This window comes from Melopsittacus undulatus, chromosome 9, assembly GCF_012275295.1.
Source record: "Melopsittacus undulatus isolate bMelUnd1 chromosome 9, bMelUnd1.mat.Z, whole genome shotgun sequence".
Classification (NCBI taxonomy): domain Eukaryota; kingdom Metazoa; phylum Chordata; class Aves; order Psittaciformes; family Psittaculidae; genus Melopsittacus; species Melopsittacus undulatus.
Genome location: NC_047535.1, coordinates 12,623,286 through 12,641,167, shown reverse-complemented (window position 1 = coordinate 12,641,167; position 17,882 = coordinate 12,623,286). Strand labels below are relative to the sequence as shown.

At 40.7% G+C, this 17,882-nt stretch overlaps 1 protein-coding gene across 5 annotated transcripts in view; it reads right to left on the bottom strand.

Annotated features, from left to right (window-relative positions):
* The window catches only part of NEO1 (neogenin 1), a 194,145-nt gene that overhangs the window by 86,117 nt on the left and 90,146 nt on the right, over window positions 1–17,882 (bottom strand). For all 5 annotated transcript variants that reach the window (XM_034065997.1, XM_034065994.1, XM_034065995.1 and 2 more), the window contains exon 5: window positions 13,911–14,047. In XM_034065997.1, the coding sequence (XP_033921888.1) occupies window positions 13,911–14,047 (137 nt within the window). The remainder of the gene's footprint in view (window positions 1–13,910; window positions 14,048–17,882) is intronic.

The following is a 17,882-nucleotide window of genomic DNA, read 5'->3' as shown; positions in this document are numbered from 1 at the left end:
AACCTTAATTACAATCCACTTCATAATAGCTTCCACATAAAGAACAAGCAAACAAGCTCAGACTCGGCAGTCTAAAAGAGAACAAATGAAAAGGATACAATAAAAGGCTATCAAATCATGTCTGGTGTCAGGGGGATAAGGACAGACTGCTTCAGCATCTTCCCATGCAAGCTAGGAAAAGGAATATCCAATAAAATTAACAGAGATCAGTTCAAACCAACAAAAAGAAGGTGCTGGTCCTACCAGTGTCAGGGGATGCTGCAAATACAAGATGTTTACATGGGAGGAAAAGGGGAAGGAGATGGATTAATAGGACAGAAATCTATTGGGAATAACTAAATCATGTAGAAGCTACATATAGATCAAAATCCCCAGCCTGCAAATGGTTTGAGAATGTGACATTACTCAAAGGAAGCAACAAATATTCTTGCCCTTTACTTGAATTCTCCTAGCCATCTGCTTCGGACACCGTTAGGAACAAGACACCAAACACACAGGCCTTCTGCTTGGCTTCACACAGCTACTGCTGTACTGCTGTGGTCCCATCACTCACAAAACCATGTGCATAACACCACTAACACTGACACACACCTTCCTTTGCACACTGCTGCTATTAAAATAAGAGGACTTGAAATGTGTGGCTATTCCCAGTCCTGACAGCAGACACTTGTTCAGCCTCCAGAGCCTAGGGACCAAAAGCCCCCCAGTTCCTGCCCATCCTCTGTGTTGCTCCAACTCACTCTCCCCATTCATGGTCCCATGTCAGCCACACTCCTCATTGAAGCAAACAGGAGGACACCTCAGGCATCAAAGCTGGTAGCAGCCACATCTTACAATAGGAGGTTTAACTAATATGTATGATACTAACTGAAGTGTCAGCTGGGTAAAATAAAGCCTACGGTGCCATTACCAGCAGGATTTTCCCAAGGGAGTGCACTAAGAGAGCTCTTCAAGTGCATTATGGAGAACACACTCCTAAAGCAGAATGTGACTGAAGGGAATAGAGGCTTTCGCATCTTGGACACTCTGCATTACATTTTAGTTGAGCTAAAGGTAGAATGGATTTGGGGTGTATCTTTCAACTTCTCTAGGACTGACTAGAAACAGCACACCACTATAACTGTGCCCTACGAAGCTAGGATGTTCTCATTTCCCTTACAAAAAAGGGATTGGATTCTAACAACTTAAATGCATACAGATACAAAATAAACTTCAGGCAATCTTTATAAAGTGCGTGATTAGTTGCACAAAAGCACATCTTCTCATTAATTTCCCAGCTTCCCAGAATGACCAAAGTTGGAAGCCGGGGGTGTGTTTCTTACCACATTGCAAGAATCAGTCTCAAATGGGCAAGTTCAGTGAATGCAGATAAGTCTTGTTGTGTGTTAGTGTAAAACTGTTCTACTTCATATGGACCATCCTCCTGCACTTTAAAGACATTTCTTTACCTTTTAAAACAATTATCAACAACTATAATCCAATCTGAAACTAAAGAAACCAGGTTTAAATCTTGCAAGAGAGCCAGCTTAACATCTGAAGTCACAATATTTTGCCCAACTACTCAAACAAGTGATTTAATGTTACTGTATAATTAATATGATGCAGAGTTTTACAACCAGTAATACAGAGAAAATGGTCAATGGAAACCACTTAAGAGGCTTCATAAAAGCCTTATTCCTTGTATTTCTATTCTACTTGCTTAGCATCCAGCTGAGTTTTATATAAGTTAACAGGTTAATTATTTAAATCCTCAGTTTTTGTAATTCTCCGAGTTGATGCCTATCTTATTCCAGTTATAATCAAAAGAAGTAGCAGGGAGATGAGCAGCTCTGAACATCACTCCTATAATGGTTAATCACACTAATGATAATTTAAGCAAATTAGTAGAGCAATAACTATGCAACATTCAGATGAAGTGTATGACTGGAAGGAAATTTACAGTCAGTGCCAAGGACAGATATACTGCAGCTCACAAACCCTCAGCAGCCTGATCTTGCATAACAAAACTCACTCCTTCTCCATCTCTCAAAGCCTCCCGTGGTTATCTTCCCTTCCTGTGCCATGCAAATTCCTGCCTAGCCGTCCAAAACAAAGCTTCAACTCGTTATTTAAAGCACAATGATTTGGGCTCTATGTTTTTTTCTGCACCAAAGAGAATACAACAGGATAGTGGTCCTGCACTGTATTTCTATTATCTTCTCACTAGGACCCCATCCTGAGATGTGGTTTATTCTGTGTGGTTTCTCATGACGTGCCTGAAAGGAAGCAAACAAGCAAAAGCTAACGGCTATAAATCAGAGCTATGTTACTGCTGACACTGTCAGTAAACAAAGTTATTAATTATACATGTGCTGGAAGAGCTGAAGAAAAATTATTTGCCCAAAGGGCATAGGAATGTCAAAATTATGTTTTAAAAATTGTCCCTAAAGCATCACATGGAGCTGGTAATGAAACATTTGAATTTACCAAAATGGATGCTTAACGGCACTGGCTCCACTCTCAGACTCTCTGGACTGCTAAACTCCTCTCCAAAGAGATCTTCATTACAAAGACTGACATATTCTAAATTGCACTTCTAGCCTCTTGGCTTCATCATTATGCATAAAGCCTGCCTTCAATGCTCTTTGAGTAGATTTTGCAACTTGCATGCCTACAGCCATTGCAGCCAATACATTTGTTATACTATATATAATATTATTATAAGACAAAACTTTAGTAAGCCTATGTTCTGTGTATTAACTTACCAGTGACAGTAAGGTTACAATAGGTTGTTCAAGGCCACCTACTTTGGGCCTTTCAAGTGTTGTGACTTAGGATGAACACAACAGAACCGTTATACTTCAAGTTGTATTTACAGAACAAAATACTTGACTGAAACTAAAACCATCTGACGCAAGTCAGAAGCACATAACCTATGGAATGCCACTTCTGGAGCACAAGGGTGCTCTGAATTACCACATAGCATAGTGATTTATGGCCTCCCTTGTAAGTGCTTTGGTCAACACTATGCAGAGACTGTACCTAAGCTCCTAAGAATGCAAGAAAAGAACGACCATGGAAGGAATCTTTGAGTCAGCCCTTGAAAACTCAAAAGATGAGCAGCCCGTCATGAATTGGGATTGTCTCCTGCCATTTCCTAGCCATTAACTACCCTGCTGGAAATCCAGTTTTCCTCTATCTAGCAGCTTGGATTCTGTTCACATTTTCTTGTAGGCCTCCTTTCAGTACATTCCTGAAGGTTAAGCCTCAATGTGTCACTGACAAGCATGTAAGGACTTCATCATGCAGATCACACCTGCCTGAAAGGCTTCCACCTCTACTACAAACCAGCATGTTTTATGTCAACTGACACTAAACAGAGAACTGTGTTTAGTCAAGTAATCAAGACTTCATGGTGGTTTTCTTTTACATTATTCTCCTCCTGAAGACAAGCTCATTTACAGCAGGGAATAAGTCACCACAGATAACAGCCCACCTCCTTACAACCCAATTGCTTCATCTTTGGAACTTTGGGATAAACTGTAGTCATTGGCAGGGAAGTTTTCATAATGAGACCTCTAGTAGCTGCAATAACCTAGTTCCCATTAGAGAAATAAATTATCTGCTGGTATGAGAGTCAGCTTAACTATCATAAAAATTTAACTTGAAAGAAACTAGTATGCTTTATGGGATGGTCTCTCTCGGGAGACTTGCTTAAGTAATGCACAGTGTTCTGCAGCGTTTCCAGCTCAACATTACCCTCAGATCTCAGCATGAAATTTGGCAACACAAAACCAATGCAAACATCTTTGTTGGAATGGAAGAAACACAACCTTCAACCCCATAAATCCAAGAATCAAACTTAAATTCAACCAATTAAACACAGAGGACTGACCCTGATGTACAGAGAAAATACTTGCAATTTAGGGTACAATTTCTATAAAAAGAGTTCTCACTTGGAGGAAGAGGCATTTTAATGAGCTGCTCAGTTCACACATTCAGATTTCTTGGAAGTCTTTGGCACATGCAACTTAAAAATTACTACTGAACCTTTCCACTTTTATTTTGTAATTGAAATTCTGACATCTCTTTGATAGGGAATAAAACCAATAATAAATAACCCTATAGTTTATCTCTGGTTTCTGATGATATCTACTACATACTTCAATCCTTAATAAGGATTCAAGAGCACTTGGAAAATGAAGCTGTTGGGCTACCTTAATGGATTACCTTTCCTACATTGCTGCCTGAAAACCACACATCATTTATACTATCAGCTCAGTTGTGCAGAGGATGAAATTTCCACCCAGTAATCATCATTCCTCCCGCCTTGCTCACAAGGAACCTAACAGCACACTTCATACCAGGTACCATGTACAGTCATGTATGATGTTACAAAGTTCATGGAAAAAGAGCTTTTTGTTCCAATCTATCAGAAAACACATCATAGAATCAATTTCAGAATCATAGAATTGTTTAGGTTGGAAAAAAATCTTTAAGATCATCAAGTCCAACCATTACTCCAGAATCACCAAGTCCACCACTTAATTCCACCACTGAGAGACTCATCTATGTGCAACCTCCCATCCTGAGGAACAGATCCTCCCCCAGGTCAAAGCAACCCTCATTTTCCTCATGCAAGCAAATGGAGATGCTCACTGACTTATTCCTGCCTAAAACAGGCAGGCAAATGCCTTTTCTATTTTATTATTTTAATTTAAATTGCCTTAAATTCATTTACATTCCCATGGGAATGGGAAGTGGTATTTACTCTTCACTCAATGCACACTGCTGGCATAAAGCTCACCAAAAATACACAACGAGCAAATGCCCAACTAATACTCTGTGATTATGATTTTTAAGCATTGGTTTGGCCCTATATTCTAATGTAAAATGGACACTGATGGGCACTGAATAAATTGAGACTGTATAAATATACTGATAACCACGTTCTGCCTGGTGCTTGTTTTGGAAAGGAAGCCACAAAACCTGCTCTGATAACGAATGCTCCTCCAGAAACAAGATGAACCTCAGTAAACAGAGCTGGCAGCCTTCACACTGTGTCTTCCCAAACTTAAAACAGTCATTTCCACAGCATGATTTCTGATGGGCATTTCAGTGAGTGGAAGACTGGTGCAGAACAGACTGCCCTGTCCTGCAGCACGTGTCTCTAATCTGCAGTGTTAAGATACTTCAAATCATCACATAACCAACTTCAGAATCAAGGTAGTAAATCCTGTGCCAAGTAAATCCTGATTCAAAAACACATTTTTTAAGTTGCAGACTAGACAAATAGCTCTAAATATGAAACTCAAGCAAGAAAAAGCATTTTCTGTAACTGACTGTCTAGGCCAAAGGTATTGATAACAACATTAGCTTATTCTATTTTAAAAGCCATTCTGTGGAAATTTCTTTCCATAAAGCAGCAGCTGGTTCTAACCCCTGTTAAGATGATCCTTCAGTTATTAGAAATTCTAGCCGAAAGAGAAGCCAGCTTTTACAATTCCCATAGTTCAATATCAGTTTCTACATTGTAGATATTTAAGACACTGCTGCTTAATTTAGTAACATTTTCATTATCCCCAAGGATTACTCAAGAACATTTACAAGGAAAACCATTTGTGTGAATTGCATGGGTTACTGATCACTTGGGTTTGTCTCTCTTATTGGTATTTTTAAATATATATGTCTATAAGTATAATACATATATATTATATGTTAAGATATTATATATCCATTATATATTTTTATATATATATATATACTTATATATAAAATAGATATTTGTATAAATCACAAAGCTTGGTTTAAATTCAAGACCTATCTCATCCTCCTTGCATGTGCAGTTCTGGACATATTACCTCCCACCCCCATGCAATCCAGTTACAATTACACAGCCGAAAAGATCTCATCTTTGTCCTCACTAACACCTCACCATTTGGGGCTGTTCTGCAACTGGTTTTCTGGTGCCAGAACAGCCCACTTGAAAACTATGCAGTGTCTACATTACATAAAGACAATTTTCCCTAATACAATCAATCAATCAATCAATCGCTAGTTTCTAATCACTAATCAAACTGTCTAGTGAATGATGGCTGTTTCATGTTAAGAACCTCATGATAAGGATACTGGAGAGGGACTCTTCATCAGGGACTGTAGCAACAGGACAAGGGTTGATGGGTTTAAACTTAAACAGGGGAAATTAACATTACATGTAAGGGAGAAGTTCTTTACTGTGAGGGTGGTGAGGCACTGGCACAGGCTGTCCAAAGAAGTGGTAAATGCCCCATCCCTGGCCGTGTTCAAGGCCAGGTTGGACACAGGGGCTTGGAGCAAGCTGCTCCAGTGGAAGGTGTCCCTGCCTGTGGCAGGGGTTGGGACTGGATGAGCTTTAAGATCCCTTCCAACCCAAACCAGTCTGGGATCCTATGATAAATGTGTGTCAGGTACTCAGAAAAGATACTCTTTTAAGAGCAAAAGCCTACCTTGCAATACTATTATCTACCAACTACTGTGACTCCATCTGCACTGGGTTGCTACAGGCAGCTTTTCCCTGTCCACACCCAGGGAGCTGCCACATCCATGGATCATCCCTGCTGGTTATCAGGAAGTCACCACTGCTGGGAAGAGCACGTGCTGTAAGCTGGTGTTTCTGAATGCATCAGGAGCAGGACACTCCCAGTCACGATGTGATCAAAGAGTGGGAATGATTTCAGGTTGACAAGTGTGGCCTTTCCCATCCTGTGCCAAAGCTTCAGAGAGATGCTTACACCCATTTCCAGTTCCTCATCCTGGTCTGCAGTGGGTGGAGAGTTGCACATACCTCTTATACCCCTGCAGCAGAGTTCAAACCAAACCCCATCTGTTACTGTAATGAGTACCTAGTCTGAAGCCTCCACACCACCTCATCAACCCATGGGTGGGTCACACCAGAGGGGCTGCACCTCTACAAGACACACACGTAACCCTTGTCTTCAGTACCTGGGTTCAATAATCATCCTGTACTTGCCCTGGCCACAGGAGTTAGACACTGCTCACATCACAGCACAAAGCAGGCAGCAGCAGCCTCTGCTCACCCTGGCCCCAGGAAAGGTCAGAAAACCCTCCCAGCCCTGAGCTTCACAGAGCATCTGCCCCCTTTAAACACCGAAACCCAGAAGCAAGCAGCAAGGCAGAGGTCACTGCCTGCCGAGGCTCCCCGTGCTCTCCTTACAACATTCCATTTCCATTGCTTTGTAACACCACTACTGAATTTTAAACACTCGCACTGCTCCAAAGGAATCCTCCTTCCAAACTGTGCCAAAGCTCATTCATCACTCTCAGAGCTGCAACTGAAGATGATCATTTTTGTGCCTCTGTTCAGAGTTGTGGCGAACAATTCAACAAGCTTTAATGTCCTCTGCTCCCGAAACATGGCAAGAGCTGGACAAGGGCTTCTCCTGGTGTTGGGTAAGAATGAGACAGACCAAAAGAATTTACAACAGTTCATCAGCTCCAGAGGAAGATTCAGAAAGTGGGCAGAGGCAACTGGAGGTTCTCTGCACCCATGTTCTGGGTACAATAGTGGGCATGAGAAATGAGCCCACAGTATCTTTACACACAGCAAAACCTCAATGTTTTGCTTAATGCAAAGGACCATTTCTTGGTGTGGACATTCACACCTGGTATTCAGAATTAGGCATCTCATGCACGTGGTCACTCTTGGTCTCCAGGTAAAGCCTGGGTAACTTGTATAGTCTTAAATTAACCAAACATCTCCTTCCTGCCCATTCCATGTATGGTTCTCAATATTTGTTTATAACCTTTTCACTAGTAACAGGCCTCAGAGGGTGAAAACAAGGACAAGCAGCCTGGGAGGAATACAGAGGGACACTCAGAGCAGGCAGGGATCAGGTTAGGAAAGCACCTCCAGCAGGAAACAGGAGATCTGGGCACCTGGGACATGGAGAAGACCAAGGTACTCAACAACACTTTTGCCTCCATCTTCACCAACAAGAGCTCCAGCCACACTGCCCAAGCTGAAGAAGGCAAAGGTAGAGAATAGAAAGTTCTGGGGAGACCTGAGAGCACCTCCAGTACCTAAAGGGGCTGCAGGAAACCTGGAGAGGGGCTTGGGACAAGGGCCTGGAGGGACAGGCCAAGGGGAATGGCTCGAACCTGCCAGAACAGGGGAGACTGAGATGAGCTCTTAGGCAGAAGCTCTTCCCTGTGAGAATGCTGAGGCGCTGGCACAGGGTGCCCAGAGAAGCTGTGGCTGCCCCATCCCTGGCAGTGTTCAAGGCCAGGTTGGACACAGGGGCTTGGAGCAAGCTGCTCCAGTGGATGGGGTCCCTGCCTGTGGCAGGGGTTGGAGCTGGATGAGCTTTAAGGTCCCTTCAACCCAAAGCATTCTGGGACTGTATGATTCTAACACCACTGGTGCTGAACATGAATGCAAGAAGCAAAAAATTCTTGCAAAGTATCTATATTTATATTTAGTTGAATCCATAACTGAATCCACAAGTCAACTATACAATTCCCCAAACATTAAACTATACTTAAGAGCAGCAGCAAGGACTACTAGAAAGTCTTCTGAGATAATAGAGTGAAGCACAATGGTACTGACCCAAATCACACCTTCACCTTCCCCTCCTCAGATTTCTCTGACCTACTGCACATTTTTTATATTACTACAGAACAAAGACAACTAATGGAAGTCCCATCACAATTTCAAGGAAGAGAAATGACCTGTATGAAACTGAGGGGTTCTTTTTGCCATCACCAGCTTCCTCAACCAGAATAGTTCTGAGATAACCAGAAAAGACAATACTTTGTTCTGAAGTCCATGCCTTTGACAGCATCAGGTTTAGTGCAGTTATCTGCTGAATGTGTAATTGAAGTGCAGCCTGTTATCGAGATACAGCACTGAGCTTAATTAGAAACAGAAATCGATGAAGATAATCTAGAAGCTATGAGAAAGGTTTTAGCAATTTTCAGTCTTGGGTCAAATTTCTTCCCTAGAATTGTTTCCCATAATACTGAAAGCTTAATGCAAAAGAGTTACCCAGATGTATTATTCCCTTGCTACAGGATTTAATCCAGGGTTTGATGTGCTTTCCAAACATCTACAATTTCTTGCGAAGGATGGCATTACCTTTAACAAAGCACCCACCTCATCTAAGAATAAATGTGCTACTGGAAGACAAGTCTAAGATCCTTTACATTAAGGCTCTTCCCTCAGCAACTGTTTTGGTTTGATTTTAAGCCAGTCTTAATTTTAGCTCAGGTGGGTTAGGAAATAAAACTGAATAAAACTGCAAGATGAAGAAACTAAATGACTGAATAGCTTGAATGCTCCCTCTTAGCAACCTCAGTGGTCAAGTAAGGTTCTTTCTTCTTTACTTACACTTTCCTGGAACATTTTCTTCTTATTTTAATGATAAGAGGGGAGATGTTTGACCAAAGAATTCTTTCTCAATAACAATGTAAACAGGAGATAAGTTTTCAAGCTGTTTTACAAGCCTCATCAACAGCTTTAGTCTACATGAACAACAGTAAATCAAAATAGAATGCGTATATTGATAGATATATAATCACAAATAGTTTTTAAGCCAATATCTTCAAATACAAAAGCTTAAAAATCATAATCTGCCATCAATAACCAAAGTGTTTCCTGGACTAGAAACACACATTACACCATTGACAAAGAGAAGCAGAACACCCATAAAGATTCCAGATTGCTTCTCTCTGAGCATGACCTATGCAGGCTTTTGAGTGTGCCGAACCTTGCTCCAAGTGCTTAAGACTACAAGTTTCACCATTCTGGATGGTTTTGCGTGTGCCACACGTTGGGTGTGCTACACTGATTCCCAGAATCGTGGAATCCCAGGTTGGAAGGGACATCACAGACCATCTGGTCCAACCTTTCTAGGCTGTTTCAGCTGGTCTAGTGTAGGCTCACAACCAACTAGAGTTCTGCCTCGACATAACATCATCTTTCCCAATTAGAGTTGTGTCAATGACTATCAATTTAAAGCCTATTGGCAGACAAAATGCAGACTTCATCTCACTTTTATTATCAAAACTATTCCCCAGCCCTTGCACAGGAAGCACAAGTGTTTTCTTACACTGCAGGACCAACACTGCAATATATGTATTATTTGATGGAGTAAGGACTTGCCATTAGTACAATTTCAGCTATACTGAAAATATTTCCAGGGTTTCCTTTCAAAGCACAGAATTGGCGATTCTATCAAAACACTTATTCTGCATTTGGTTTTTGCATACAGCTTGCCCTGGCAGCACAAATGAGGTAGCAGCGATCAGCCTGTTGCTGTGTGCAACCTCCAATTTATCACTAGAGACCCGTAAATAAAACTTTCCTATCTTTAATTTTAGTACATTAACACAGCAAGGCACTTAATGCCTAGTGTTTAAGATACACTATCAGACATTGAATGCTGTCTTACATTACTCAAGAGCCAACTTTCTGCTATTCCAAACAATCACTGCAAGGTAATAACAACAGAAGAGCAGCAATTCTGTGTCTTCTCACAGTAATGCAGTGATTCATTTCTTTTCAAGCCTTCAGACCTGCCATTTCAATTTCACAAGGAAAATGGAATTTTGGGGGGGTTATTATTTTCTGGTTCATTATTAACTGCAGTAAATATTTCAACAGAAAGAGAAAACTCCCTCTAAACTCATTATCTGCAGCACAAGTACCAAGGCAGGCGACAGGAAGCTCACGCAGTGACCTAACTCGAGCCACAGCCTTCATAGAATCCCCAGGGGTGCCGGGCACAGCAATAAATCTGAAACATTTCCCAGATGAAGAATGAACTTCTAACCTTCCCAGCATTTAACTGCCTCTATGGCTCTTCCAGGCCACAGGTTTGGGACTGAACAGAAGCCAGCTGATTGCATTTTAAATACATTTACTTCTTGTTTCCCCACCTTTTCTTTCATCACTTTCCACCTTATCTAACGGAAATACTACAGATTCTTTCATTGCTGAAGAGAGCAAAACAACTTTGTCTAGTGATCTTGATTCATTACACGTGATGTAAATAAATCTGGTCCCAGCACCACCCCTCCTGTTGACAGCAAGGGGAAGAACTCTGTCAACACAGATAAAACAAACTTGACTTTGTACCAAAGGTTTTCAGACAGCAAATTATTGCCTCCCTTTGTGGGAAGTAAGATGCCTTGGTGAAGGTACCTTCATGCTCAGCATGAGACCATGACATGGTTTTTGCTCCCAAGAGTAAATCCAGGAGAACTGATAGGTACGATGCTGTACACACGTTTATCCCCTTGATTTTTGTCCCTAAAGACTATCTCCAACATGAATGGGGTTCAGAAACACTCAATTTCAGCCCCTAAAGTCTCAGCTTTGAGGAAACAAATTTGTGTAATATCCTTCCGGACCCTTAAGTACCTTTCTAGTCAAGTAATCCTTCCTAATAAAGTCACGTTTCCAGATTCAGCCCTTCAGGGATTTATGCAGGAAAATTCAATCATTTTCTAAACCCAAACATTAAGGCAACATAAATACTTCTAAATGACACAGGGTAACCTGTTCAACAAGGGGTACATTGTGCAAACACACAAGCAGCACATCACGATGTAGGTAGTTCTTGCCAGCTAAGGACAGCACACAACCCAGGTATGTCACACATCATGGTACCCTACCATGAAAGATGAAAATCAGCCAGTTCATTCCTACTGCCAGGAAAGTGCAAAGATGCAAGTAATCGTTCCCACACAGCGGCTGCTTGGCAGCTTCCTGCCACTGGTACCACATCACAGACAGAGCCTGTTAGCTTCCAGGGATTTAGATCCTTGTCAAAGGATACAGGAAAGTGGTCTTGGAGCAAAGTGACATCTAACAAGCATTCTTTGTATTCAATGCCCAATTTAAGCTTACAGCTTCTAACAGTTAAGAGGCATCAACAGGAACACTGCTTCACTCTCAACTGTCCTAATACTGTCAAACAATGACATCTTACCCATGCTGAACTAGAGATTTACCCATCTTACTGAACTGGCATTGTGAAATGGTAATAAAAGGGAAAAAAAGAGACTGACTGTCTCAGTACAACCTCTAGCATGGTACTGAAATCCCCACACACACTCAGGTACTTGGAGAGAGGCAGAAAAATACATGAGACAAGGGAATTAAATACCCCCCAAATGGCTTTCTCATATGAACTTCTTCCAGACTAATTTCTAAGAATGACAGAAAAAGCTTAAATTAAGCAAAATCATGCAGTTATTAGGTGGGAAGAGATGGCAATTTTTCTAGCCCAGAAGAAAATGATACAGTGATCACAGAATAGTTATTCAAACTATTCAACCCTTCACCAAATTACAGTAATGCAGAAATACAATTACTCTCTCCAGCAACCTCCCAAAGGAAAGGCAGAATTAAGATTAGAACTAAGAAGTAAAATCAGAACCGCAACTTTCCAAAATGTATTCTCTGTCATCTTTAATCTATTTTAATACTCAAGCATTAGAAAAAATCTTTTGGGGTTTTTGTGCCAGGCGTATAAGAAAACTTCATCATAAAAGACCTGGCAGAACCTATTCGGTATCTCTACAATTGAATAAAGAAATCATTTCCATTAGTTTAGATAAGGAACAAAAGAGTTTTCCCAAGCTCACTTTCATCCCCCGAGTGACCTGACTGTGCATCCTTCATTAAGGTTATAACTCAGTCTTATCTATCTCTTGCTTAGCTTAATTACATCATATCATTAATATTATTAATTTCTGCCACTGCCCATAAAACTCACGGCCTCATGCCAATTCTGCAAAATAGGTCAGAACTGAATTAAACACAGCACACTGAGTTGCATCAAACCACCATCAAGTGCTCCACTGCATCAAACATATAAGTATTTCAAAGGACAGAGCACCATCTTCAGTCTTTTGGCTCAAGAAACAAGGGAATTAAAATGTGGAGGGCTTTTTTTCCTGCATGATTGGAATTTCTTGGCTTACAAAACACTGAGTTAAAGTAGGGCTCTGTTGCATCTGAGCAGCCTCACAGAAACTACAGGCTTCAGGTGTTCTTCCCCAGCTTTTAAAGAAGGGCAGAATTGGCCAAAATGCTCGACTTCTGTACCAGTAACGCACAGAAAGCAAGAGGCATGCTTAGAGAGCTAGTGCCCAGACCAGGGGGAATAAAACACAAGGTGCAGCTCAACGTACATGTAACAAAAGGAGAGTATTCCCCTCCATGTGTTTGTTAATAAGGTGTAGAATTGCTGTTCAGTTTTACATAGGTGTGGTTAAACAGAGCTGTCACACAGCAGAAATGCTGTGAATATCAGTATAAACCTCCCTCCATATGCCACTTCCTGAAGAGGAACACTTCAGCTTGTCAATACTGAGCAACTCTTGTTATCTCTTCTTAATTTCTGTAACTTCTCTGCCTCTTATGCACAGAAGCATACCTGGAACTTCTGAAACATGGCTAAGAGACATAAAATGTATCATCTTAAATATATATCTATTTAGTACTAACTCAACAGTATATTTAAGGACTATGAAAAACTCTTCATATATGTCCTTGACAAGGAAGACCTAAGTCATAGCACTACAGGTCAGTTTTCAGATAGGTCAGAGTGGGGCTGATCACTTCTCCTTTAGATGGCACTGACCACATTTAATAGTAAATGAACATATGCAGCAGCTTTTAACCATGCACCAGATGCATTATATAAGCAAACTCCCATTTAAATCCTTGTGAAATTATGAAGAGTTTGAATGATAAATCAGAATACCACATAACACTACTAAAAGAAGCTGAAGGATGTGTTTTATTTTGTATTCAATGGGGCACAACCCCCACAACACAGGGTCTTTCACTGAGCACACAACAAAACTCTTGCAAAAGGTCACCTGGAGATGTGTTCCCTCTGAAAATCAAGTATTGGACCTACCTTGAACTGTAAGTTCTGCTTGAGCCTCAATGGTGTCATTTCCATTGTCCGCTATGCAGGTGTAGATCCCAGCATCCTGTTCCGTAATCTCGCTGATCTCCAGGCTGCCCCCCGCAAGCAGGAGAAATCTTCCAGAGCTGTGTAAAACACGACATGGGTGAGCTGACAGACACAATGACTTCAACAGTGTCACCAGAGAAGCACACGCAAGTCCAAAATGTCTACGCAAGCTGAAGAAGTGTTTGCACACAATATCTGTAGGTGCCATTTACACGGAGCCATGTTAGGGTGAGGGATTTTTAGCTAGAGAATCAAATTCCACACCCTGGCTTCACATCTAAAATGAAGTTCTACTCCAATTCCACACGAGTAGTTCATCTTTTGGCACTTGCAGCTTCAGTTGCTCTTAATTAAATGTGATCCAAGGTGTTTAGAAAACAGCAAGTAGAACTTAAGGAAAATGAAATAACACAACCACATCATTAAGAAAACCCAGCATTCTGCAGATACAGCTGGAGGAACATGTTGCATGAAAGGCTGTAGCATGACAGACTTATACCTGTACAACATCAGGAAAGAAGCGCACATGGTGTAACACATAGTAATTGCATTTTGGTAGAAAGATAGCTACTAAGCTGCAATATTTCAGAGCAAGATACAGGTTAAAAACATTTTCAAGATACAAATTCATCAAGATGACAACATTTCTGTATAGATTTCCCCCCTCATAAAGACAAGGGGAAGCATTTATAACTCAGTCCTTAGAAACTACCTACTTTTAATGCTTAACATAGTAGACATATGTGGCATCTTATACAAAACATAGTACCCACAGCCAACAGCAACATTCATCTCCTACTGCAAACATCATTCCCCTTTACATGATACAGAAGTTTCCAAGATCCTTTATCGCTCCAAGTAGCCAAAAACAAAGAAAGAAACAAAGGAATCAACCCAATTGCATTCTCCATTTGAAATTTTACTACAATTCTGCTAGTAGAACCAATGCTTTCACCTGCTTTGAAAGGTGAATTGTTAGGACACAAAGACTTCTGACTCACCTAATTACCACATCAGTATTGATTTTTGATACTACTACAATTGTTGATCAATTTTCTGATTCAATACATTAAAAGCAAACAAAATGTTTATTGGAATTAAATGAAGGAAAGTCTTAAAAGCATCCAGAAAGATGTCCTACCCAGGTACGCCATAAGGAAAGTCATCCTGTTTTCATGATCTAGTAATAGGAGAACTACAAAGACTTGATTTTGTAGTAGTGTAGTGAATTTGAGCTTTAAAAGGAAGAATGCCTGAAGAAAAAGTAGAGCAGCATGTGGACAGCACTGCAAACGGGTGCTAGCCAAGAGGAAAACAGCAAGAAGTTTGTCATTAAAATCTGTTTTGGAACTGCTGGACAGTGCTTCAAGGACTACACATACAAATTTTATATATATTTTATGGTCAGAACAGCCCCCCCCCAAAAAAAATAGCAGGAGCCTTCTATCATGAATTAGATGAAAAACTAATATGTAAAAAAAATAGGAGCTTTTGTGATAATAAATAGTGAACAAGCAAGAAAAACTGATACAAAGGAGATGCGAACAGGAGCTGCCAAAAGTACTTCACCTTTTTCCCCATCTTCTTCCCATTTCTTGTATTCAAAAACTGTAGTGGTAGTACAAAGGGTGATGGGTTTTGTCGTGGTTTAAGCCACACAGCTCATTCACTCACTCCCCCCCTTGCTCCCCCTACTCCCAGAGAGCTGGGGAGGAGAATCCAAAGAATGTAGCTCCCACAGGTTGAAATAAGAACAGTTTAATAACTAAGGTATACACAAATCACTACTGCTACAACCAATAATAATAATAATGACAAAGAAAATAACAAGCGAAGAGAATACAACACCTCATCAGCCACTGACCCATAACTCACCCCACCCTGCCCAACCGAGCACCTACTGATACCTCCTCCAACCCCCAGAGCACCAGCCCTTCCGGGTAACTCTCACTTACATCCTGGGTATGACGTGCTGTGGTATGGAATACCTCTTTGGCTAGTTTGGGTCAGGTGTCCTGTCTCTGCTTCCTCCCGACCTACCCTCCTCCCTGGCAAAGCATGAGGCTTAGAAAGTCCCTGGACAAACCAAACATTTGAGCAGTTACTAAAAACATTGCTGCTATCAGCACCATTCCCAGCCCAAAAGTCAAAACACAGCGCTGCACCAGCTACCAAGAAGGAGAAAAATGACTGCTACTGCTGAACCCAGGACAGTTTAAACTTAAACAGGGTAAGTTCAGGTTGGATACAAGAAAGCTCTTTACTGTGACGTTGGTGAGACCCTGTCACAGGATGCCCAGAGAAGCTGTGGCTGCCCCATCCCTGGCAGTGTTCAAGGCCAGGTTGGACAGAGTCTTGAGTGACATGGTCTAGGGTAAGGTGTCCCTGCCAGTGGTAGGAGATTGGAACTGGATGAGCTTTAAGGTCCTTTCCAACCCAAACCATTCTATGATTCTATTTACCTGTATCCTGCCTAGGTAAAATCATTAGTTTTAAACCACACAAGTTTACTAAAGTTAGCATAAAGAAACTGAACCTAGACATCATGGATTACACCACCTCGAGGCAAATTTGACCATCTAAGAAAGTTCTAAGATCATCTAAAAAGATATAAGAAAATTACGCCCTTCCTCATACTTGAACCTCTGGATTTCTACCATTTCCTGGATATTCCATCATGACCCATCTCCAAGCAACTTATGATGCTCATCTTCCCATCGCCAGCCTCTGGAAAAGTGAAGCATCATCTGCATAGGGAGGCAGCAGACTACTGAGGCAGACTATTTATTAACCAGCAATTAAGATGTTACTAAGACTATTAATAATTGTTAGACATTGTCATGTTAGGCCACCAAAGTCAGTCATATAAGACCTCAGAAACTATGGGTAACACAGTAGCATTTACATGGATTTGCCTTTTTGCCAAGAAGCAAGGTTTTATAGTTTCCAGGCATCTTGATTGTATGCCATGCATTTCCCTATTTTCCTCAAGAAAACCTAAAGCTGAGCCCAGATTTTACCCATATGTGATGCAACACAAGTTCACCACTGTTAAAAACATGGAAGAAGGAAATTAACTTGGGAGACTCCTTGGTGATTCCTTCTGTATGCATAAAGCTGTGAGCTTAAAGCAAAAGTGCTTTTGTAATAAAGTAAAAACATCTTAATTTTGTAAGGACAATGAAGCATTTCCACAGAAGAGTGAAGCAATCAGATTTCAGACACTGGAGACAAAGAATCAGCTTAATGTAAAAATGATAACATAATTTAAAGTGTCATTAAAAACAACAAAGACTGATCATTCAAATGTCAGGGAACAGGAAAATCAAATTCAAATCTTTTATATGCATTCCATACAGCCCTCAGTTACACAGTCATATACAATTACTGGAGCTACTTTGGATATTCACTCACATGGGTTTTTTTGCGTTTCATTATCACCAAACATAGTGAGTCTTTATTAATTTACTGTATTCAAATAGCCAGCTATACCCTGAGGTTTTGACTCCCCCCTTTTACATTACTATTCCCCAAACATCTTATAATCTATTTGCAGTGTTGGTAAAGTACAGCAGATAAAATTAGACAGCAAATTACATTATTTTGTGGAATCTACTACCAGAAAAATCTCCATAATTACTCTATGTTTAACCTTTACTGAACTGAGCAAGTATAATTCACTTAATACAAATCACTCTGAGTGCCTGGCAAACAATAATCTGCAATCATTAAAACCATCACATATTTGTATGAAGTATTAATGAAAAACCCCTGCATCAAGAGTACCTATGTGATCATACATTTAAAGACTTCATCTGAATGCAAACAGCAAGAGCATAAAATGAATGGCACACATGCAACCACAGCTTTGGGATCTCCTCACTTCAGAACATGATTAACCAGACAAAGATG